Source organism: Erinaceus europaeus, chromosome 1 (genome assembly GCF_950295315.1).
Source record: "Erinaceus europaeus chromosome 1, mEriEur2.1, whole genome shotgun sequence".
In the NCBI taxonomy this organism is placed as follows: Eukaryota; Metazoa; Chordata; class Mammalia; order Eulipotyphla; family Erinaceidae; genus Erinaceus; species Erinaceus europaeus.
The window spans coordinates 109,544,861-109,562,902 of record NC_080162.1 but is presented as its reverse complement, the minus strand read 5'-3'; the positions used below and the strand labels follow the sequence as shown (position 1 = coordinate 109,562,902).

The 18,042-nt window shown below is 46.4% G+C and overlaps 1 protein-coding gene across 50 annotated transcripts in view; it reads right to left on the bottom strand.

Annotated features, from left to right (window-relative positions):
* SORBS1 (sorbin and SH3 domain containing 1) overlaps window positions 1–18,042 on the bottom strand; it is a 331,521-nt gene that overhangs the window by 107,676 nt on the left and 205,803 nt on the right. For all 50 annotated transcript variants that reach the window (XM_060193311.1, XM_060193305.1, XM_060193352.1 and 47 more), the window contains 3 exons: window positions 15,147–15,176; window positions 4,796–4,968; window positions 1,233–1,296 (listed from right to left, as the gene is read on the bottom strand). In XM_060193311.1, the coding sequence (XP_060049294.1) occupies window positions 1,233–1,296; window positions 4,796–4,968; window positions 15,147–15,176 (267 nt within the window). The remainder of the gene's footprint in view (window positions 1–1,232; window positions 1,297–4,795; window positions 4,969–15,146; window positions 15,177–18,042) is intronic.

Below are 18,042 nucleotides of genomic sequence, written 5' to 3'. Positions count from 1 at the left end.
TCTGCTCAACTGGGTCCAAAGGTGGCAGAGACCAAAACTGCTGGAGGAAATGGGCATTGGGTTGAGGATCTGACACCATCTGATCAGAGATCCAGCATTTGACATCGCCACAGTGACTGAGCTCATCCACCGAATCATCATGGATTTACCCTTGGCCCAGAAATGTGTAAACACCGAGTATCTCACTATCTAGAAACACTATCTGAAGAGAGGCCTGGCCGGACCAGGTTCATTCTGAACACGGAAGTCACTAATTCAGTGACCATGGCTGGCATCCATAGGTAATGAGAAATTGGTTCTTTGTGTTTGGGGCCAACACCAGAATAGGCCCCCTCCACCCCCCCTTTTCTTCACGTGTCATCCATGCCAGGCGGCCAGACTGGATTTGGCCACAAGGAAAAGACAGGATGCTCTGCTGTGGGAGGAGTGGTCCCTTTCCCACAGTGCAGCTACATCCCTGCCCATCAGCTGGCTGACAGCACAGGCCATGAAAGCTGGTGGGGTCTAGTGATCTGTGGGAGCACTCGCTTGGGGATGTCCACCCATGCTGGGTCCCCCCCCCCCCTTGACAGCCCAGCAGGCCTTGATAAAAAGTGCTTCTCTTCCAGCTTCAGCAGACTTCCTGTGTCCAGTTCTTGACTGACTCTCAGGACTGAATTCCCACCCCAGGTGGGAAAAGATTACGTTTCACATTAATACTGTCTTACAGAGACACCATGCCTTCTACCTCATAAGGCAGAATTTGCTCTCATTTGGACTCTGCAAAATCCCTCTTGGGAGGAAAGGGAAGCAGGATGGGCACAGAGATGTTGGGGAGAATGAATGCTTGGGGAGCAGAACACATGAGGACAGGCTGCTCACCAGCTTCCTCCACTGGTTCTATCTACAAGGCAGTCATGGCTGGCATGGGAGCTGCACCTGAAGCTATAAGCAAGTGGGATGCAGGCTGCTGGCATCCAGGCAGGTAGACAGATGCTGGAGACAGAGAATTTGGCTCTGCTAGCTGCATCCCACATCTGGAAGGGAGGGCTTCAAAGCGAACCATGTATCCCATTTGTGAGACAGGTGTGCAAGAGCTTAGAAAAATATCTGGCAGGACCCAGGCAGGCCAGTGACTAAATGAGGTTGAGCTATAGCATCTGGTCGTGTGGCAGCCTCACCAAGTGAGTTTAGGTCCCCACCACAACAATCAGCACATGGTCCCAGCAGATTGTACAAAAGAAAATCAGTACCTCTGTTTAGTTTGTGGATCTGTTTAAACATGGTCTTGTACCAGTCTTTTGATCTCTCGGTGTTCTGGAGAAAAACAAAAGCAAAGAGTAGAATGAGAAGGAAATCCTGACAGGTTTCGGAATATCTGTGATTACAAAAACAAAATGAAAAGGACAATGTCTGAAGTCCAAACTCAGTAACTCTATATATTATTTTTTTAAAACAAATTTTAATTATCTTTATCTATTGGATAGAGACAGCCAGAAATCTAGAGGGAAGGGGGTGATAGGGAAAGAGGCAGAGAGATACCTCCAACACTGCTTCACCACTTGCAAAGCTTTCCCTTTGCAGGTGGGGATGGGGACTCAAACCTGGGAGCTTGCACACTGTAACATGTGTGCTCAACCAGGTGTGCCTACACTCAAGCAAGTGTCCCAAAGACTGACTGACTTACTTCTTCCCTTCCCTTCCCTTCCCTTCCTCCCTCCCTCCCTCCCTCCCTCCCTCCCTCCCTCCTTCCCTTCCTTCCTTCCTTCCTTCCTTCCTTCCTTCCTTCCCCTCTCTCCCTCTCCCCCTGTTCTCTTCTTTTCTTTCTCCCTCCTCCCTCCCTTTCCTTTCCTTTCCTTTCCTTTCCTTTCCTTTCCTTTCCTTTCCTTTCCTTTCCTTTTCTTTTTTTACACCAGAGCACTACTCAGCTTTGGATTATGTGGTGTGGGAGACTGAATGTGGGAGGTTGGAACCTCAGGCATGAGAGTCTCTTAGTATCCATTATGCTACCTACCCCTGCTGCTATTTTTTAAAATTCTTTTTTAAATATTTAATTTACTTATTGATAAGAAAGACAGGAGGAGAGAAAGAACCAGACATCACTCTGGCACATGTGCTACCTGGGGATGAACTTAGGACCTCATGCTTGAGAGTCCAACATTTTATCCACTGTGCCACCTCCTGGACCACAATTTTTTTTTTAATATTCTTTTTTTTCCCTTTTGCCTCAAGGGTTATTGTTGGGGCTCAGTGCCTGCACTACAAATCCACTGCTCCTGGAGGCCATTTTCCCCATTTTGTTGCCCTTGTTGTTGCCGTTGTTGTTGTTATTGTTGCATTGCTATTGTTGGATAGGACAGAGAGAAATTGAGAGGAGAGGGGAAGACAGAGAGAGAGAAAGAATAGACACCTGCAGACTTGCTTTACCACCTGCTTTACTGTGAAGTGACCCCCCTGCAGGTGGGGAGCTCGGGGCTCAAACCAGGATCCTTATACCAGTCCTTGCGCTTTTGTGCCACATGTGGTTAACCCACTGCACTACTTAGCCTGACCCCATTTTTTTTATTCTGATGCAAAACTTTTAACTAAGAGATTCAGACCAGACTTGGGCTAAAGGGGGATAAAGCAGCTCTCATAAACACATCTGAAACAGTGCATGTGTAAAATACTTTTTAAAGGAGAATCTCTTCATATATGGGTGACTAAACATGAGTAAAGCCTCCTAGGACCAGAAGACAAAGAATTTTTGTGTATGAGGCTGTACATGCCTTCATTTCAGGTTACTCTGTAGAGGTGTAGCCAAGTCACCTGGGATGGGCTAGACTGTGCACACATATATTAAAATTTATATTAAAACTTCATTACAGATGCCAGAGTTTTCAGCCTCACCACAGAGATGGGCTGTTTTTTTTTTTTTGTGAGGCCAACGTGTTAACCACTACACTATGGAAACCAGAACAGGTTGGTTTTTTGTTTGTTTTTAAACTCTGAGATTAAAAGCATAACAAGAAAGCGGTCAGATAGACGGTTAGATCAGATATTTTCAATTCCACTTTACATGTGAGGAAAGGAGTCAAAGGTCATGGAGGCATGAAAGGTAACCAGGATGCTTAGTGGGGATATATGTCTGGGAATCAGACTGCCTGATATCACATACTGTACATGCAAGGCAATTCCTCTCAGTCCTTGTATCCATCAAATAGTTATGGGACTAATACGCACCAGCGAATGATAGTTAGAGAGAGAATAGACTGAGCAAAGGTAGCTTTGGTTACTAATAGTAATGACCTTCTATTTATTATCCGTATCATATACTTAGTTGGGATGAGAGAGAGTTCTTCTAAGACTCAGCCCAGTGTCCCAAAGGGTCAGGGTCCATTTGTTAAATGGACAACACAGAGAAGCCTATCACAGGCAATAAGTACTGTGGTGGGTGCAAGGAAAAGAATGGAATTCACCCCAGTCTAAGTCAGACTCCTCTGGAATTCCCGAGAGTCTGCAGGAGACTGGCGTGCCTGGTGCACAGTGGCGGAGGGATGGGGCAGGGCTGTGCTAGACCCACTCTGTTTCAGAGGATCCACAAGGCTGAACCCCATTCTGTGGTTTCCTTAGAGCTATCTAGTCACTCTGCAGATGGGTCATCTCTCATCCAGGGAGAACTTCTTCCTGAACAGAAGAACTGGGACCCTGAGCCTCTCATCTCCCCCGTCCCCAGAGTTCTCTAGCCGGGGATTAACTCTGAGTGTGCTCCACAGCCCACATCAATCTCTCCTTGGGAACATACATACATGCCCACAGTCCTTCAGAAGGACTCCGCTGCGGGCGGAGGGCAGATAGCATAATGGTTATGCAAAGAGAGTCTCATGCTTGAGGCTCCAAAGTCCCAGGTTTAATTCCCCCGTACCACCGTAAGCCAGAGCTGACCAGTGCTCTGGTTAAAAAAAAAAAAAAAAAGTTCTGCTGCAGTCTGAACTCTTTGTTTCATCCTGCTTACCCCCACATTCATTCTACTGGGGAAGCCCTTTGTTAATGAGAAATATTAATACTCAATGCAGGGCTGAGGAGATATCACAGTGGTCATGCAAAAGACTTTCATGCCAGAAACTCTGGGGTCCCTAGTTCAATCCCCAGAAACACCATAAGCCAAAGCCTAGCAATCCTCTGGCCTCTCTCTCATGTAACTTTCTCTCTGTTTCTCTGATTAAAAAGAATTAATCAATTATAATTAATCAATTATAACTACTATTGGGCTGTCAGAAAGGACATGACACATTAGCACATAGAAATATATGTCATGACTTTTCTGACAACCCAATAGTTTCTAATACCAGTGTATTTATTAAAAAAAAAACAAAACCACACCCAATGGGGGCTAGGTGGTGATGCACCTGGTTAAGTGTACACAGAACGAAGTTCGAAGAGCTGGGTTCAAGCCTGGGGGGTGAAAGGTGGGAGGGACACTTTGAAAACAAAGCAGGTCTGCAGGTACCTTTCTCTATTCCCCCTCTACCTTCTCCATCTCTCTCAATTTCTCTCTGTCCTATCCAATAAAATGGAAAACATAGCCTCCAGGAGCAGTGGATTGGTAGTGCCTGCACCAAGCCTCAGCAATAACCCTGGAAGTTAAAAAAAAAGCCAAAAAAACCCAGTGCTACTTTGGGATGAGGTGGACTAAGGAAGCTAGGGGAGTGGACAATGGTGTGGACCCCCGCTACTTTGCAAAGCATGAGAGGGTTTCATAAGCACTCATCAGGGATGTGTACTCGTCACTAGCTTAAAAGGAGTCTGAGAAGGACTTGCAGGCCAATATTCATACCCGGAGTGGGATGCCCACTTCATCCATGTAAGCATCCCTTAGGTCCTGAGCGCTCTTAACCACCCCCCTACAATCATCCTTTGCTTTTCTTTCAGGAGCTCTGTCAGGTGAGGTGGGTTTTTCCTGGGTTAGTGCTGAGTTCTGCTCTCCCAATCTTCTTTCTGAAACAGGATCTGAAATGAAAAACAGTTGTTAGCTGAAGTTCTTCTAGTAGCTCCAAAGCAAAAGAAAAGAAGAAAAAAAAAAAAAGGAAGAAAGAAACAAGGGGAGAGGGGGCCTAAGCAATCCAGCTAGGGAAAAGTGTACTTGGAAATTCTCAGTTGAAATCAGTTTCATTTAAGGCAAGGGTCAATAAACTATGGTCTAGTTACCTGCTTTTTGTAAATAAAGTTTTATTGGAACATAGCCAAGCTCATTTGTTTACATATTACAGATGTTTTTTTAGCTACAATGACAGCGCTGAGTAGCTGTGACAAGAAGCCCTATAGCCTGTGAGGGCTAAAATATTTTCCATCTGGCCTTTCAAATCAGATGTGGGCAGTGCAGTAAGGGCCCTAGAGAGGTATGCACTTGGTGCTCCAGACATCCCAGAGGGCACTGACAGTTTTATAAGTTCAGACAGCAGGTAAAAATCACAAGGAGGTGATGAAACATGACTTGAAGATCTTGTCACTTAAAATTTCTGCAACTCCACTTTCTCATCCCCGTCTCCCGAAAAAAATGGAATAGCACTTAGCATGAGAAGACTAACAAGGTAACTTGTAGCAAAGTGCCCAGAAAAACTAGAAATTGCTAGGTGCACATTAAGAGTCTGAATGAGAAATGGAGATTATGCACTCACTATTTGTGTGGTCTACAGATGGTAAAATCACTTAACATAACCTATTAATCCAAGCCACCCAATTCATTTAGGAGAAGACATTTACTGGACACAAACATATCCACCTGTCTACAGATATCAGAGTGAACTTGTTAGAGGGCTGGCCTTCCACAACACTTTTAAATAATTTTATTTATTTATTTATTTGCACAAGACAGAGAAGGAGGGCAGATGAAGAGCAAGGGAGATGGGGAGGGATATAGGGAGGGAGGGGGAAACAGAGAGGGAGAGGTAGAAGGATTTAGGGAGGGAGAGGGAGAGGGGAAGGGAAATAGGGAGGAAGGGGGAAAGGGAGAGGGAGCATGGAGAGCAGGGATAGAATCCAGGATCTCATGCTTCTAAGTTCTATGCCCTCCTTATTTCTACAATCCCACAGTCTTGCCAGAAGAAACAGCAGCAAAGTCAGCAATGAGAACACAGATGTTAATGAGGACTGAGAGACGAAGGAACCAGCTGTCAGTTCAGCTGAGGAATTTAGGTTTAGGACTGACCTCTCAGGAGTCAGCCAAATAGACAGGAAATGAAGGGTGCAGCTGACAGAGACAACAACATAAGTAAATGCCTCGGCACTTCTGAGCTTGTGAGCTAAGCACCGTGCTCTGTTTCCATAAACATTATCTTTGTTCATTTTCTCAGAAGCGTCTCTTCCATGTTGTTGAACACATGCACCCACACCCAAACCAAAGACATGGGGAAGTCAAATGATCACCTGCAATCATACAGCCAGGACACAGTCAAGCTGGGCTTGGGTCTCCAACAACTTTTTTGAACTGAACCATATACTGTCTTGTTTGACATAAAGCTGGCACCAAGGCTTTGTGTCTGAAAGATCTGAGCCTGATCTTAACACAAAAATTCAGAAAGGTAACCAGAAACCACTTACATATAACTTTGAGAAGTTAGTGAGATACTCAAGTATAAATGCCCTAGGAAAGCAAAAAGTGAAGCCTAAGTGAAAGACAAGGAAGAAATACTTAAAAATTTTTTTTTTATTTTTAGCCATTTACACACCAGTCACAGCTGAACTCAAGGAGAGGGGAATGCAGAGGGCAGAAGTCAGCACTGTGGTGTTGCCACACCTGGCTGAGTGAACATGTTACAGTGTACAAGGACCCAGGTTCGAGCCCCCCATTCCTACCTGCATGGGGAAAGCTTTAAGAGTGGTGAAGCAGGGTTGCAGGTATCTCTCAGTCTCTCTCCCTCTCTACCACCCCCTTCCCTCTTGATTTTTGGCTTTTTCCAATAAAGAAAGAAAATTAGGAAGAAGGAAGAAGAGGAAGAGAAAAAGGAAGAGGAGGAGGAGGAGGAATTAGTCATGCACTGAGTTCTGATCACAGTCTGAACAGTGAAAGAAGATCCTCAAGAGACACAGGTGTCTTCAGAAGGAAAGCAGGTAAGCCAAAAAGGCATAGCAAGGTTTTAGTGAAACCAGAGAAGGCGGAAATCCAAGAAGTGAGTGATAAACAGATAAAAGATACTTTAAAAAACAAAAAGCAAACAAACAAAAAAACCCCACAAAGATTTGAAGTTGGGTTTAGGCATGAGAAAAGATTAACACAAGTCACAGGATGGCTCTAGGAAGCAATTCCAGGAGAGAGGTCAGCACAGCATGGAAAGTGTGTCTAGTGGCAACTGGAGACTTTGATAGATGGTGTAGGGGAACAAAAAAACTTAAGCCTGGGGGCGGGGCAGTCTAAAGTCTTCTCGGTGATACTTTATCAGGTGAAAGTAAAGGGAATTAAGATGTGTCCTAATCTTTTCCTCACTGTAGAGCAGCAACGGTAGGGACTGCCCCACTCTATGAAGGGAGGCTGGGTCAGCCTACTCTGCCATTTGAAGAAGACCCGGTCCTGAGATGAGAGCAACCTAGAGTGTTCCCAGCTGTGACCATAAACTGCGAGCTCAGACTGACAGAGACTCAAGGCTAAATAGGAATATATATGGGCCCTAGGTCAGATTGATGGGGTGAACAGTTAATGGTATTTATATATGTTCCCCATATTTGGGAGCTACTCTCTACCCTAATCCAGCTTTCTAGCCCTATTCTCAACTATGATACCATCTTCCCAATCTTTTAGTCTACCTATGTTAGCTATCAGGCTCAGGCAAAAATCACAGAAGTTATGGGCCCATTGGAACATACCTATAATAGACTTCCTAGCTTCTTCCTATACAAAGACCTCAAATTTCATCTTCTCTATTCCTATCTTTGGGTTCCTGTTTACTAAACATTTTGTCCTGCTTTATATCTTACTGCCTTTCAGCCACCAAGTTGCAGATGCCATCCTGACTTCCCTGGACAGATGACCACACCAATGTGTCCTGGAACCTCACCTCTCCAGAGCCCTACCCCATGAAGGAAAGATAGAAACAGGCTAGGGGTATGGATTTGCCTGTCAAAGTCCATGTCCAACAGAGAAGCAATTATAGAAGCTAGGCCTTTAAACTTCTGTACCCATAAAGAATTTGGGTCCATACTCCCAAAGGAATAAAGAATAAGGAAGCTTCCCAATGGAGGGGATGGAACACGGAACTATGATGGCAGAAACTGTATGGAATTGTACCCTGTTATGTTACAATCCTGTTAAGCATTATTGAAGCACTAATGTGAGTGTGTGAGTGTGTGTGTGTGTGTGTGTGTGCGTGCGTGTGTGTGTTGGGAGCTTAAGGGCTAAGTGAGTATGTGACTGAGAGAGAAATTCTTCCCAAAAGGGCCAGGTACAAAGTGCTGGATGGAGAGCTAAGTTCTGGCATCAACGAAGGCTCTGGAGACAGGCAAGGTTAAACCAAAACCAGGGATGGTCTGTGTGTGGCGGCGAGGCTGAGGACGTGAGGGAACACAGATGTCAGCACGCTCAGTGTTTAGAACTGTCACACGGTGCTCCAAAGAGTGATTCCACTTGGATTCCAAACTAGTTTCTGAAATAAGTATAATTCCTGGCCTATGGGACACTTGGGGTTTTTTTGTTTGTTTTTGCCACCAGGGTTATCATTAGAGTGAGGTCCCTGCACAACGCTGCTGCTCCTGGTGGCTTTTTTTTTTTAAAGTTGCACTTTCCAAGACCCAGTGGGTGATATTAAGGAAAGACAGTGTATTTATTAGGTCCCTGGTCTTGATCTTTTAAAAAAATGTTTATTTATTCCCTTTTGTTGCCCTTGTTGTTTTACTGTTGTAGTTATTATTGTTGTTGGATAGGACAGAGCGAAATGGAGAAAGGAGGGGGAGTCTGAAGCGACTCCCCTGCAGGTGGGGAGCCAGGGGTTCAAACTGGGGTCCTTATATTAGTCCATGCACTTTGCGCCACCTATGCTTAACCCACTGTGCTACCACCAGACTCCCCGGTGGCTTTTTTTTTTAAAATAAAGGGAAGGAGAGCTAGAAAGACTGGGGGGAGGGCCGGGGGGGGGGGGGTCGGGCAGGTGGTGGTGCACCTGGTTAAGTGCACATAGCACTAAGTGCAAGGACCTGTGCAAGGATCCGGGTTCGAACCCCAAGCTTCCCACCTGCAGGGGGAATGTTTCACAAGCAGTAAAGCAGATCTGCAGGTGTTTTTCTTTCTCCCTCTTTATCTCCCTCTTCTCTCTGTCCTATCCAATAAAATGGCTGCCAGGAGCAGAGGATTCATAGCGTCAGCACCATGCCTCAGTGATAAACCTGGAGGCAAATGATAAATAAATATAATAAAAATTAAAAATAATAATACCAAGAGAGTGAGGATGAAAAGCACCACCCTGGGGAGTTGGGCTGTAGCACAGCGGGTTAAGCTCAGGTGGCGCAAAGCACAAGGACCGGCATAAGGATCCCGGTTTGAACCCTGGCCCCCCACCTGCAGGGGAGTCGCTTCACAGGTGGTGAAGCAGGTCTGCAGGTGTCTATCTTTCTCTCCTCCTCTCTGTCTTCCCCTTCTCTCTCCATTTCTCTCTGTCCTATCCAACAACGACAACAACAATAATAACTACAACAATAAAACAACAAGGGCAACAAAAGGGAATAAATAAATAAAATAAATATTAAAAAAAAAGAAAAGCATCACCCTTTGTGAATTCTCCTGCTGCAGGCTCTCCCATGTGATGACCCAGGCCTTGAACTTGAGTCCTCAAGTATGACAGTACCAGCTGCTGCAGAAAACTTTTTAAACATTGTGTGCAAAGCTCAACGGAGGGAATACTTCAGAACACCTACTCCCTAACATGATCGCCCTAAGCTTTAGAGAATGTTAAGACCAGAGTGTTTTGTAGAATGAGTTCCTGTGCTCCCAGGAAATGCCAACACGAGGCCAAGGATTTGGAAGAAAGTCTGCAGAGCAAAGAGATTTTGAATTACCAGGGTCTACCCTCAGCATGGCTCTGGGCAAGTTTCCTCTCAGATGCAAAAAGCTAGGGGGAAAACAACAACAACAACAAATCTTTGCCCCGTGTGCTCCAGAAATGGCAGGCGAAGGTGTTTTTGGAGGCACCCACACGCCTCCATCTTCACTGTCATCTCTTGAGAAGAAAGAACACAGATGTGTCATTTCTCAGGACTTCCAGATGGGCAGTAATGTCTCTTTAATTGTCAGGGCAGGTGGTTCTAACAATTCACTGAACTGTGAAAAGTCAGGTTGACAGTCCATGAATTTGTTCCAAAGCTGCCAGCAACTTTTTTTTTTAATCTACAAAAACTAATCCTGAATTATTTCACTTTAAAACATGTGCTTGGGGGTCAGGCGGTAGCGCAGCAAGGTTAAGCGCACATGGCGCAAAGCACAAGGACTGGCATAAGGATCCCAGTTTGAGTCCCCGGCTCCCCACCTGCAGGGGAGTTGACTCACAGGTGGTGAAGCAAGTCTGCAAGTGTCTATCTTTCTCTCCCCCTCTCTGTCTTCCCCTCTTCTCTCCATTTCTCTCTGTCCTAGCCAACAAAGAATGACATCAACATCATCAACAACAATAACCACAACAAGGCTACAACAAGGGCAACAAAAGGGGGAAAAATGGCCTCCAGGAGCAGTGGATTCATGGTGCAGGCACTGAGCCCCAGCAGTAACCCTGGAGGAAAAAAAAACAAACCCGTGTTCACGTGATAGGTGATAGAGTTGGTTTCAAGAGACAAGAGGGCTAAATTGCAACTTTGAAAGATAAAATGTCTCTTACAGTGAAAACCCAACATGACACAAGTGAGATAGAGCCACTCTAGCATCCATGTTATAGTAACAATTTGCTGTAATTTATCTCTCTCTCTCTCTTTGTAATATGGTGTCAGAGGTCTCACATGCACTATACCACTGAGTGGCCTTTCTAACCCAGCTTTTCCTCTCCTTCCTTCCTTCCTTCCTTCCTTCCTTCCTTCCTTCCTTCCTTCCTTCCTTATCTCCCTCCCTCTCTCTTTCTCTCTCTCTCATTCTGAAAGAGAGAGAGAGAGAACACAACTCATAGAGTTCTCCTCGATACTGCCATGTGGTGCTGGAGTTAAACCCAGAGTCTAATGTATGAGAGGCATGTACTCCACTCTTGAACCCTGGCCCTCTGCTATTATGTACTGGGCAAATACTGACTCCGCAGAGGAAACCTTAGAGCATCCCTTCTTCATCCACACTCTGCTTTCAAAAGGAACATCTTGAAAATGGCCACTAAATAAATTGCAATGGTGAGAATCTCAGAGCCTTTCTGTTTGTGGGAGGTGAGAAAGCCTTCTTCTTATCATCTTCTCCCCCCCCACACAACCAAAGCTTTGTGGTTGAGCTTCACAGCACAGCCAGCACACTACTTGGGGAAAGGGAGGTGGCCTGTCAAAACCGTCTGACAATCCCCTTTCTGTATCCTTGTCTTAGTATCATGTCCGCCTCCTCCAGCTTGTGAGCTTTAAAAGGCCTAACACACACCACGTGGGTCTCTGACCATGAAGCACATACAGGTCTGAAATGAGAGCAGCCTAGAATGTTCCCAGCTGTGACCATGGGCTGCAAGCTCAAACTGACAGGTACTCAGAGGTAACATAGGCTCCAGTGCTAAGTAGGACTAGATATGGACCTAGGTTGGATTGATGGACTAAATAGTTGATGATATTTACATACTTTCTTCATGTTTGGGAGCTACTCTCTGTCCGAATCCAGCTTTCTAGTCCTATTCTCAACTCTGACAACTTCATGTACACCTGCATGTTAGCTATCAAGCTCAGGCAAAAATTACTAAAGTCATGGGTCACTTGAAACATACCAAAAATAGACTTTCTAGCTTCTTCGCACACAAAGACTCCTAATTTCATCTGCTCTATTCCTACCTTTGGGTTCCTGTTTACTAAGCAATTTTTCCTCCTTTATATCTTATCACCAAGTTGCAGATGCTACTATGATTCTATCCTGACCTCCCCAGGCAAACAACCTCACCGATATGTCCAGGAACCTCACCTCTAGCCTTACCCCACTAGAGGTAGGCAAAAATATATTGCCAATACCCACGCCCAGTGGAGAAGCCAGATCTCCTACCTTCTGCACCTCAAAAAGAATTTTGGTCCATACCATTTTTGGTAAAGAATAGGGAAGCTTCCAGTGGAGGGGATGGGACACGCAACATTGGTGGAGGGAACTATGTGGAACTGTACCCCTGTTATCTTACAGTATTGCCATCATTATTCAATCACCAATAAAATGTTTTTAAAAATCCTATAAGGGGCAGAGAGAGGGTTGCACTTCCAAGTGATGGGCAAAGCCTTACTGCAGCGACAGTTCGGTACCAACCCAGCCAGTCCTCTCCCCTGCAAGAGCTGCTTAACACCATGGTGCTGCTTCTTTTTAAACAGGAACTCGTATTTAGCAAGTAGTCTCTCTCTTCCCCCCTCCCCCCCCCCAGGGTTATTGCTGGGCTCGGTGCCTACACCATGAATCCACCACTCCTGGAGGCCATTTTCCCTCCTTTTGTTGCCCTTGTTGTTGTAGCCTCATTGTGGCCATTATTATTGCCATTGTTGATGTTGTTCATTGTTGGATAGGACAGAGAGAAATGGAGAGAGGAGGGGAAGAGAGAGAGGGGGAGAGAAAGATAGACACCTGCAGACCTGCTTCACCGCCTGTGAAGCTACTCCCCTGCAGGTGACAAGCCGGGGGCTCGAACCGGGATCCTTACGCCGGTCCCTGTGCTTTGCGCCACATGCACTTAACCCACTGCACCACTGCCTGGCCCCTAGCAAGTAGTCTCTTTTATGTTCTACTCCTGCAGACACTATTAGTGGATGAGTCCACAGATTCATGGAAGACAGAACTAAGGAAGTGGTCTGAGCCTGCCAGCATGGTATAGAAGCCCTGGGATTTACATGGTTCTTTGCAGCAAACCAAACATTTCTGTCATACGTGACATTTACAACATTTCTGAGGCAGGAGTAAGGAGCACCATCTTCCTTTACCACACAGGCAAACCATGGCTCAAGAAATGAAGTCACCCACCAGGGTCAAACAACTCGAAAAGGGAATGACCAAGATCAAATTTGGTGTCTTCTAAATTATGTTTGGGTATTTCCCCCCTCCCTTTGCTTATTCTATTGGTCTTTTCAAGATCCCAAAGGCAAAAAGGAGCCCACAGGAGCCACCTTTTTGTCAGAGCCACTCAGTTCTTAGCAACTTCACCTGAAGCCAGGGAGGGAAGTGTAATGAACTGTGACAGCTCCAGGAGAAGCAGCAAAGGGCACTTTGCTCTCCAACCACAGTTTGTCCTAGTCCTGCTGCCAAGGCCTGATAAAGTTGAGAGGGTGTGATAACCCCATGTCCTCCCCACCCCAAGTTCTCCATGAACCACAAGGATTACAGTGGTATGAGGTCACAGAAAGCCCGGAGCAGCTGCTCAGGAGACGGTGGCTTTTGTTATCCACCAGATCAGGGGTTCTGAGCTCTGGAGCTCAAGAGTAGCCACAAATCCATTGTATGCCTATGGGTTTGCACACATGTGGCTTTTTCTAGAGAATGAATTTTCACTAAATTTCGCCTATCATCAAAACAAGGTCACAGATCATCACACCACATCATAGGCTACTTGAGGACATCAAGGGTCCCAGAACTTGGCTCTGTGTCTGACACAAATAGACAAGCATGCGCGCGCATGCGCGCGCGCACACACACACACACACAGAGTCTCAGTGGCTCCATATTATCAATAACAGTAACTCACACCTGTCAAGAATTGAGTGGGTGCCAACTCTCAGTGCTATGCAGACCCTATGAGACCCTATGCTTTCTTATAAGACAGGCAGCAGAACGGATCAACAATGTGGATCATCAGTGTGTGGCAGAGCCGGGATTGAAGCAGAATAGATACAGAAAGTCACGAAAGAATAGCTTAACATTCCCATCCCTGGATTTCCTCATTATCTGAGCTTGTGTATTCCCTCCCAACCCCCGCACTGTCTCCCTCCTGCACACTGAGTCAGGAATGAGCCTTGAAGGCTGATTATACCCGGAGTCACCCCTAACATGGTCAACTCCTAGGGGAAACTTGCCACTCAAGTGGTTGGGACAGGGGACAGCATCAGCATCTCCAAAGGGCTCCAGTCATAAGATCCACATCTCTGGAAGTGTGGCCTGATGTGGCAATACACCAGGAGGCTCTGTGACCTGCTCAAGTTCAAGAGCGCTGCTCTAGCAGCCTCCTCCAGGGGCTGCAGCTGTGGAGACTCTCACGTGGGCCCCTCACTGCAAAGTCATCAACTAGCATTTGTGTTTGCCTGGCCTACGCAAAAGGTGAAAGGCCTGCTCACATTTCCCAACACACTGTCGTGTCACATCCTGGCAGAAACCACAGGAAGGGGGCCAGGCAGTGTCACACCGCACCCATTACTAGGGGCAAGGACCCAGATTTGAGCCCCTGTTCCCCTCCTCACAACTGGTTGGTGAAGCAGATCTGCAGGAATCTATTTTCCTTTCACTCTCTCTCTGTTTCCCTCTCCTCTCAATCTCTCTGTCTTATCAAATAAAATAGAAAGAAAAAGAAGAAAAAAGAAAAAGAAAAATGACCACCAGGAACAGTGTCTTCACAGTGCAGGCATCAAGTCCCAGAGATAACCCTGGTGGAAGGAAGGAAGGAAGGAAGGAAGGAAGGAAGGAGGGAGGGAAGGAAGGAGGGGAGGAAGAAAGTTGGGAAAGAGAGAAAGGAAGGAAGGAAGAGAAAGGGAGATAGAAGGAGGGGAGAGAAAGAGGAAGGAAGGGAGGGAATGAGGGAGGTGACTTCTTCAGCAAGGCCTGTCATACTGTCTACATCTAAAGCAGAACACCTTGCTCTTCTTCAGAATGTCACGTTCCTAACTATCCAGGCACACACCTTTAGTTCCATAAGACACACTTCAGTAAGTGTGGGCTATTTGTCTGGTCTGCCCCAACCAGCCTGTTTCCATCATCCAGTAAGAGTCCCCACGGCAGAGGTGCTCAGAGAGACTTGCTCATTGAACCTCAGTTGGGGACCAGGAGATAGCTTTAACAAGACTTCTGTCAATAAGTATTTCTCACTCACCTGGAAGGCTGCTGAGCCGTTTCTGCTGTTCTGTGATAAAAGACAAAAATACAAAGTATAAGTGAGATTTACACAGATAGGGTAAGATCAATCAAAACTGGGCATAACTTGCTAGGATTCCAAAATGGCTGCCTGTGCTGCACACTGGGCACAGATACTAAACTGCCACGTGACCAAGGTATCAAAGGAGCTCCTTCCAGTGTGGTGTCTTCCACCTCTCCCCTACAGCTGTGGCAGGACTCAGAAAAACATCATTGTCTCCTCTCCTCCCCTCCCCTCCCCTCTCCTCTCCTCTCCCTTCTCCTCTCCTCTCCTCTCCTCTCCTCTCCCCTCCCCTCCTCTCCTCTCCTCCCTTTTGTTGTCCTTGTTGTTTTTGTTGTTGTTGTTGTTGTTATTGTTGTTGTTACTGCTGTCGTCATTGGATAGGGCAGAGAGAAATCGAGAAAGGAGGGGAAGACAGAGAGGGGGAGAGAAAGACAGACACCTGCAGACCTGCTTCACCGCTTGTGAAGTGACACCCCCTGCAGGTGGGGAGCCGGGAGCTCAAACTGGGATCCTTATGCTGGTCCTTGAACTTTGTGCCACGTGTGCTTAACCCACTGAGCTACCGCCCAGCCTCCTTTTCTTTTCTTACAAATCATTTCATTTATTTATTTTTGGGTAGATACAGAGCCAAATTGAGAGGGGTGGGGGAGACAGACAGGGAGAGAGGCAGAGAGACACTTGTGGCCCTGCTTAACCACTCGTGAAGCTTTCCCCCGAAAGGTGGGGAATAGGGCCTAGAACCGGGGTCCTTGTGTGTTGGATAGTATGCCAGCTCCCCCTGGCTTCTGCTTAACCATATGCCTATATAGGGATAGATTTAATCCCATTCAAAGCTTTGGTCTATCTACATAAATCACTTTTACATTTACATAAAGCACCACACTCCCTCCAGGGCATTGGTGGTTTAGTGGTAGAATTCTCACCTGCTCCACCCCCTCTCCTTGTCACACCCTGATCCTCTCCTTGTCACACCCTGATCTTCCACCAGTCACTTTTTGCTCCACCCTCTCTATATCACATCCTGTTTCCACCCTATTTGGAGAGTATAAAAACAGCTGCTCTTCTGATTAAAGACACTTGGAAATTGCTTTCCAGCTCTGAGAGTTCCAGAGTGTATCTCCTGCGAAGTTAGTGCAGCATGAGTTCCTGATCCCTCTCCCACGCAGCAGCCTAAATCAGCTCCAGTTGAGTTCTCTCCAACCCAGAGAGCACTAGCCCAGGAAGAAGTACCCTCAGGCTATCCCGGCACTTGTGCACTGTAATGTGAGTGCTTAAGTAGGTGTGCCACCACCTGGTACCATTGTTTTCTGTCTGAATTTGATTTAAGGTCCTCTGCCCACTGCAGGAGACTCATACAGCAGTTCTGGTTTCAAGTGAGTAAGCCCTTATAGGACCTTCCTTTTTTGAGGAAAAAAGTAAAAAGAACTACCACTGTCTCAGAGATTGCTAACTAAATACCAAACACTGTTTTAAGTGTTTTTCCACACATGTAAACAATTTTATTACTTGCAACAAACCTAGCAGGGTAGGTCAGTGTTGGCAGACAGACCTCAGATACAGGCCACAAACTACCCTGAAAGAGAGAAAGGAAGGGCCAGGTGGTGGTGCACCAGGTTCAGCACATGGACCCAGGTAATGATCCAGATTTGAGCCCCTGGCTCCCCACCTACAGGGGGGAAGCTTCATAAGCCATGAAGCAGGTCTGCAGGTCTCTCCCTTACCTTCAATTTCAAATAAAATGGAAAAAAAAAAGGCCATCAAAAACAGTGAACTCAGTGCCAGCACTGAGCCCCAATGATAACCTTGGAGGCAACAAAGAAAGAAAGGAAGAGAGAAAGAAAGAAAGAGAAAGGAAGGAAGGAAGGAAGGAAGGAAGGAAGGAAGGAAGGAAGGAAGGAAGGAAGGAAGGAAGGAAGCAAAGTCTACATGTTGATTTCCCCACTCCTAGGCCAGGGTTTCTTCCAACTCTGATCACCAGATCCCTGACATTGCTGCACATCCCAGGTCATTGGTCGGTTGTTCTCAACCTCCCGGGTGTTTGTAAAGGCAGGACAGTTGACATCTCCTTTGGAGAGTTCTGTGTGTACGTATGATGGGGATAAGCACAAAAATAACCTTTACCTTCCAGTGCTGCTAAAGATAAAACAACCACACAGATAAAAATAGAAGGCTTGCCAGCCTGTGGCTACTGTCATCATCTACTTTGGCAGAGTCCCACCCCCTTCAGAATCAGTGCAGGAAACAGGAGAGACTCTCCTGGAGGACAGGACTAGCTGGGCTAGTCCTGTCCTCCACTCTCTACCCCCCTGCATAGGCAGGAGGGTTTTGTCTGTGGGGCAAGCCACACAGCAAGCTTCAAGGTTCAGCTGTGTCAGCTACCTGCTGGGTGGCGCTGACCAATCAAGTCAACTCTGAGACTCAGTTTCCCCAAAGTGCTTGCTGGATCACTGGATTTCTAACTGTGGTCTATAAGCTGAAATCAAGGCTTTCCCCCAAGTGGCAACAGCAAATCCACTCCATTTTAAAGACTAGGGGCTGGGTGGTGGCATATCTGGGTGAGCACACATGTTACAATGTGCAAGAACCCAGGTTTGAGGCGCCCCCACCCCCTGCAGCCTGGTCCCTACCTGCAGGGGGAAAGCTTCACAAGTGGTGAAGCAGTGCTGCAAGTGTCTCTGTCTCTTTCACTTTTTTAAAATATTTTTATTTATTCTTGAATAGAGACATAGAGAAATTGAGAGGGGAGGGGGAGATAGAGAGACACCTGCAGCCCTGCTTCACCACTTGTAAAGCTTCCCCCCTTGCAGGGGGGAACCAGGGGTTTGAACCTGGGTACTTGTGCTCTGTAATG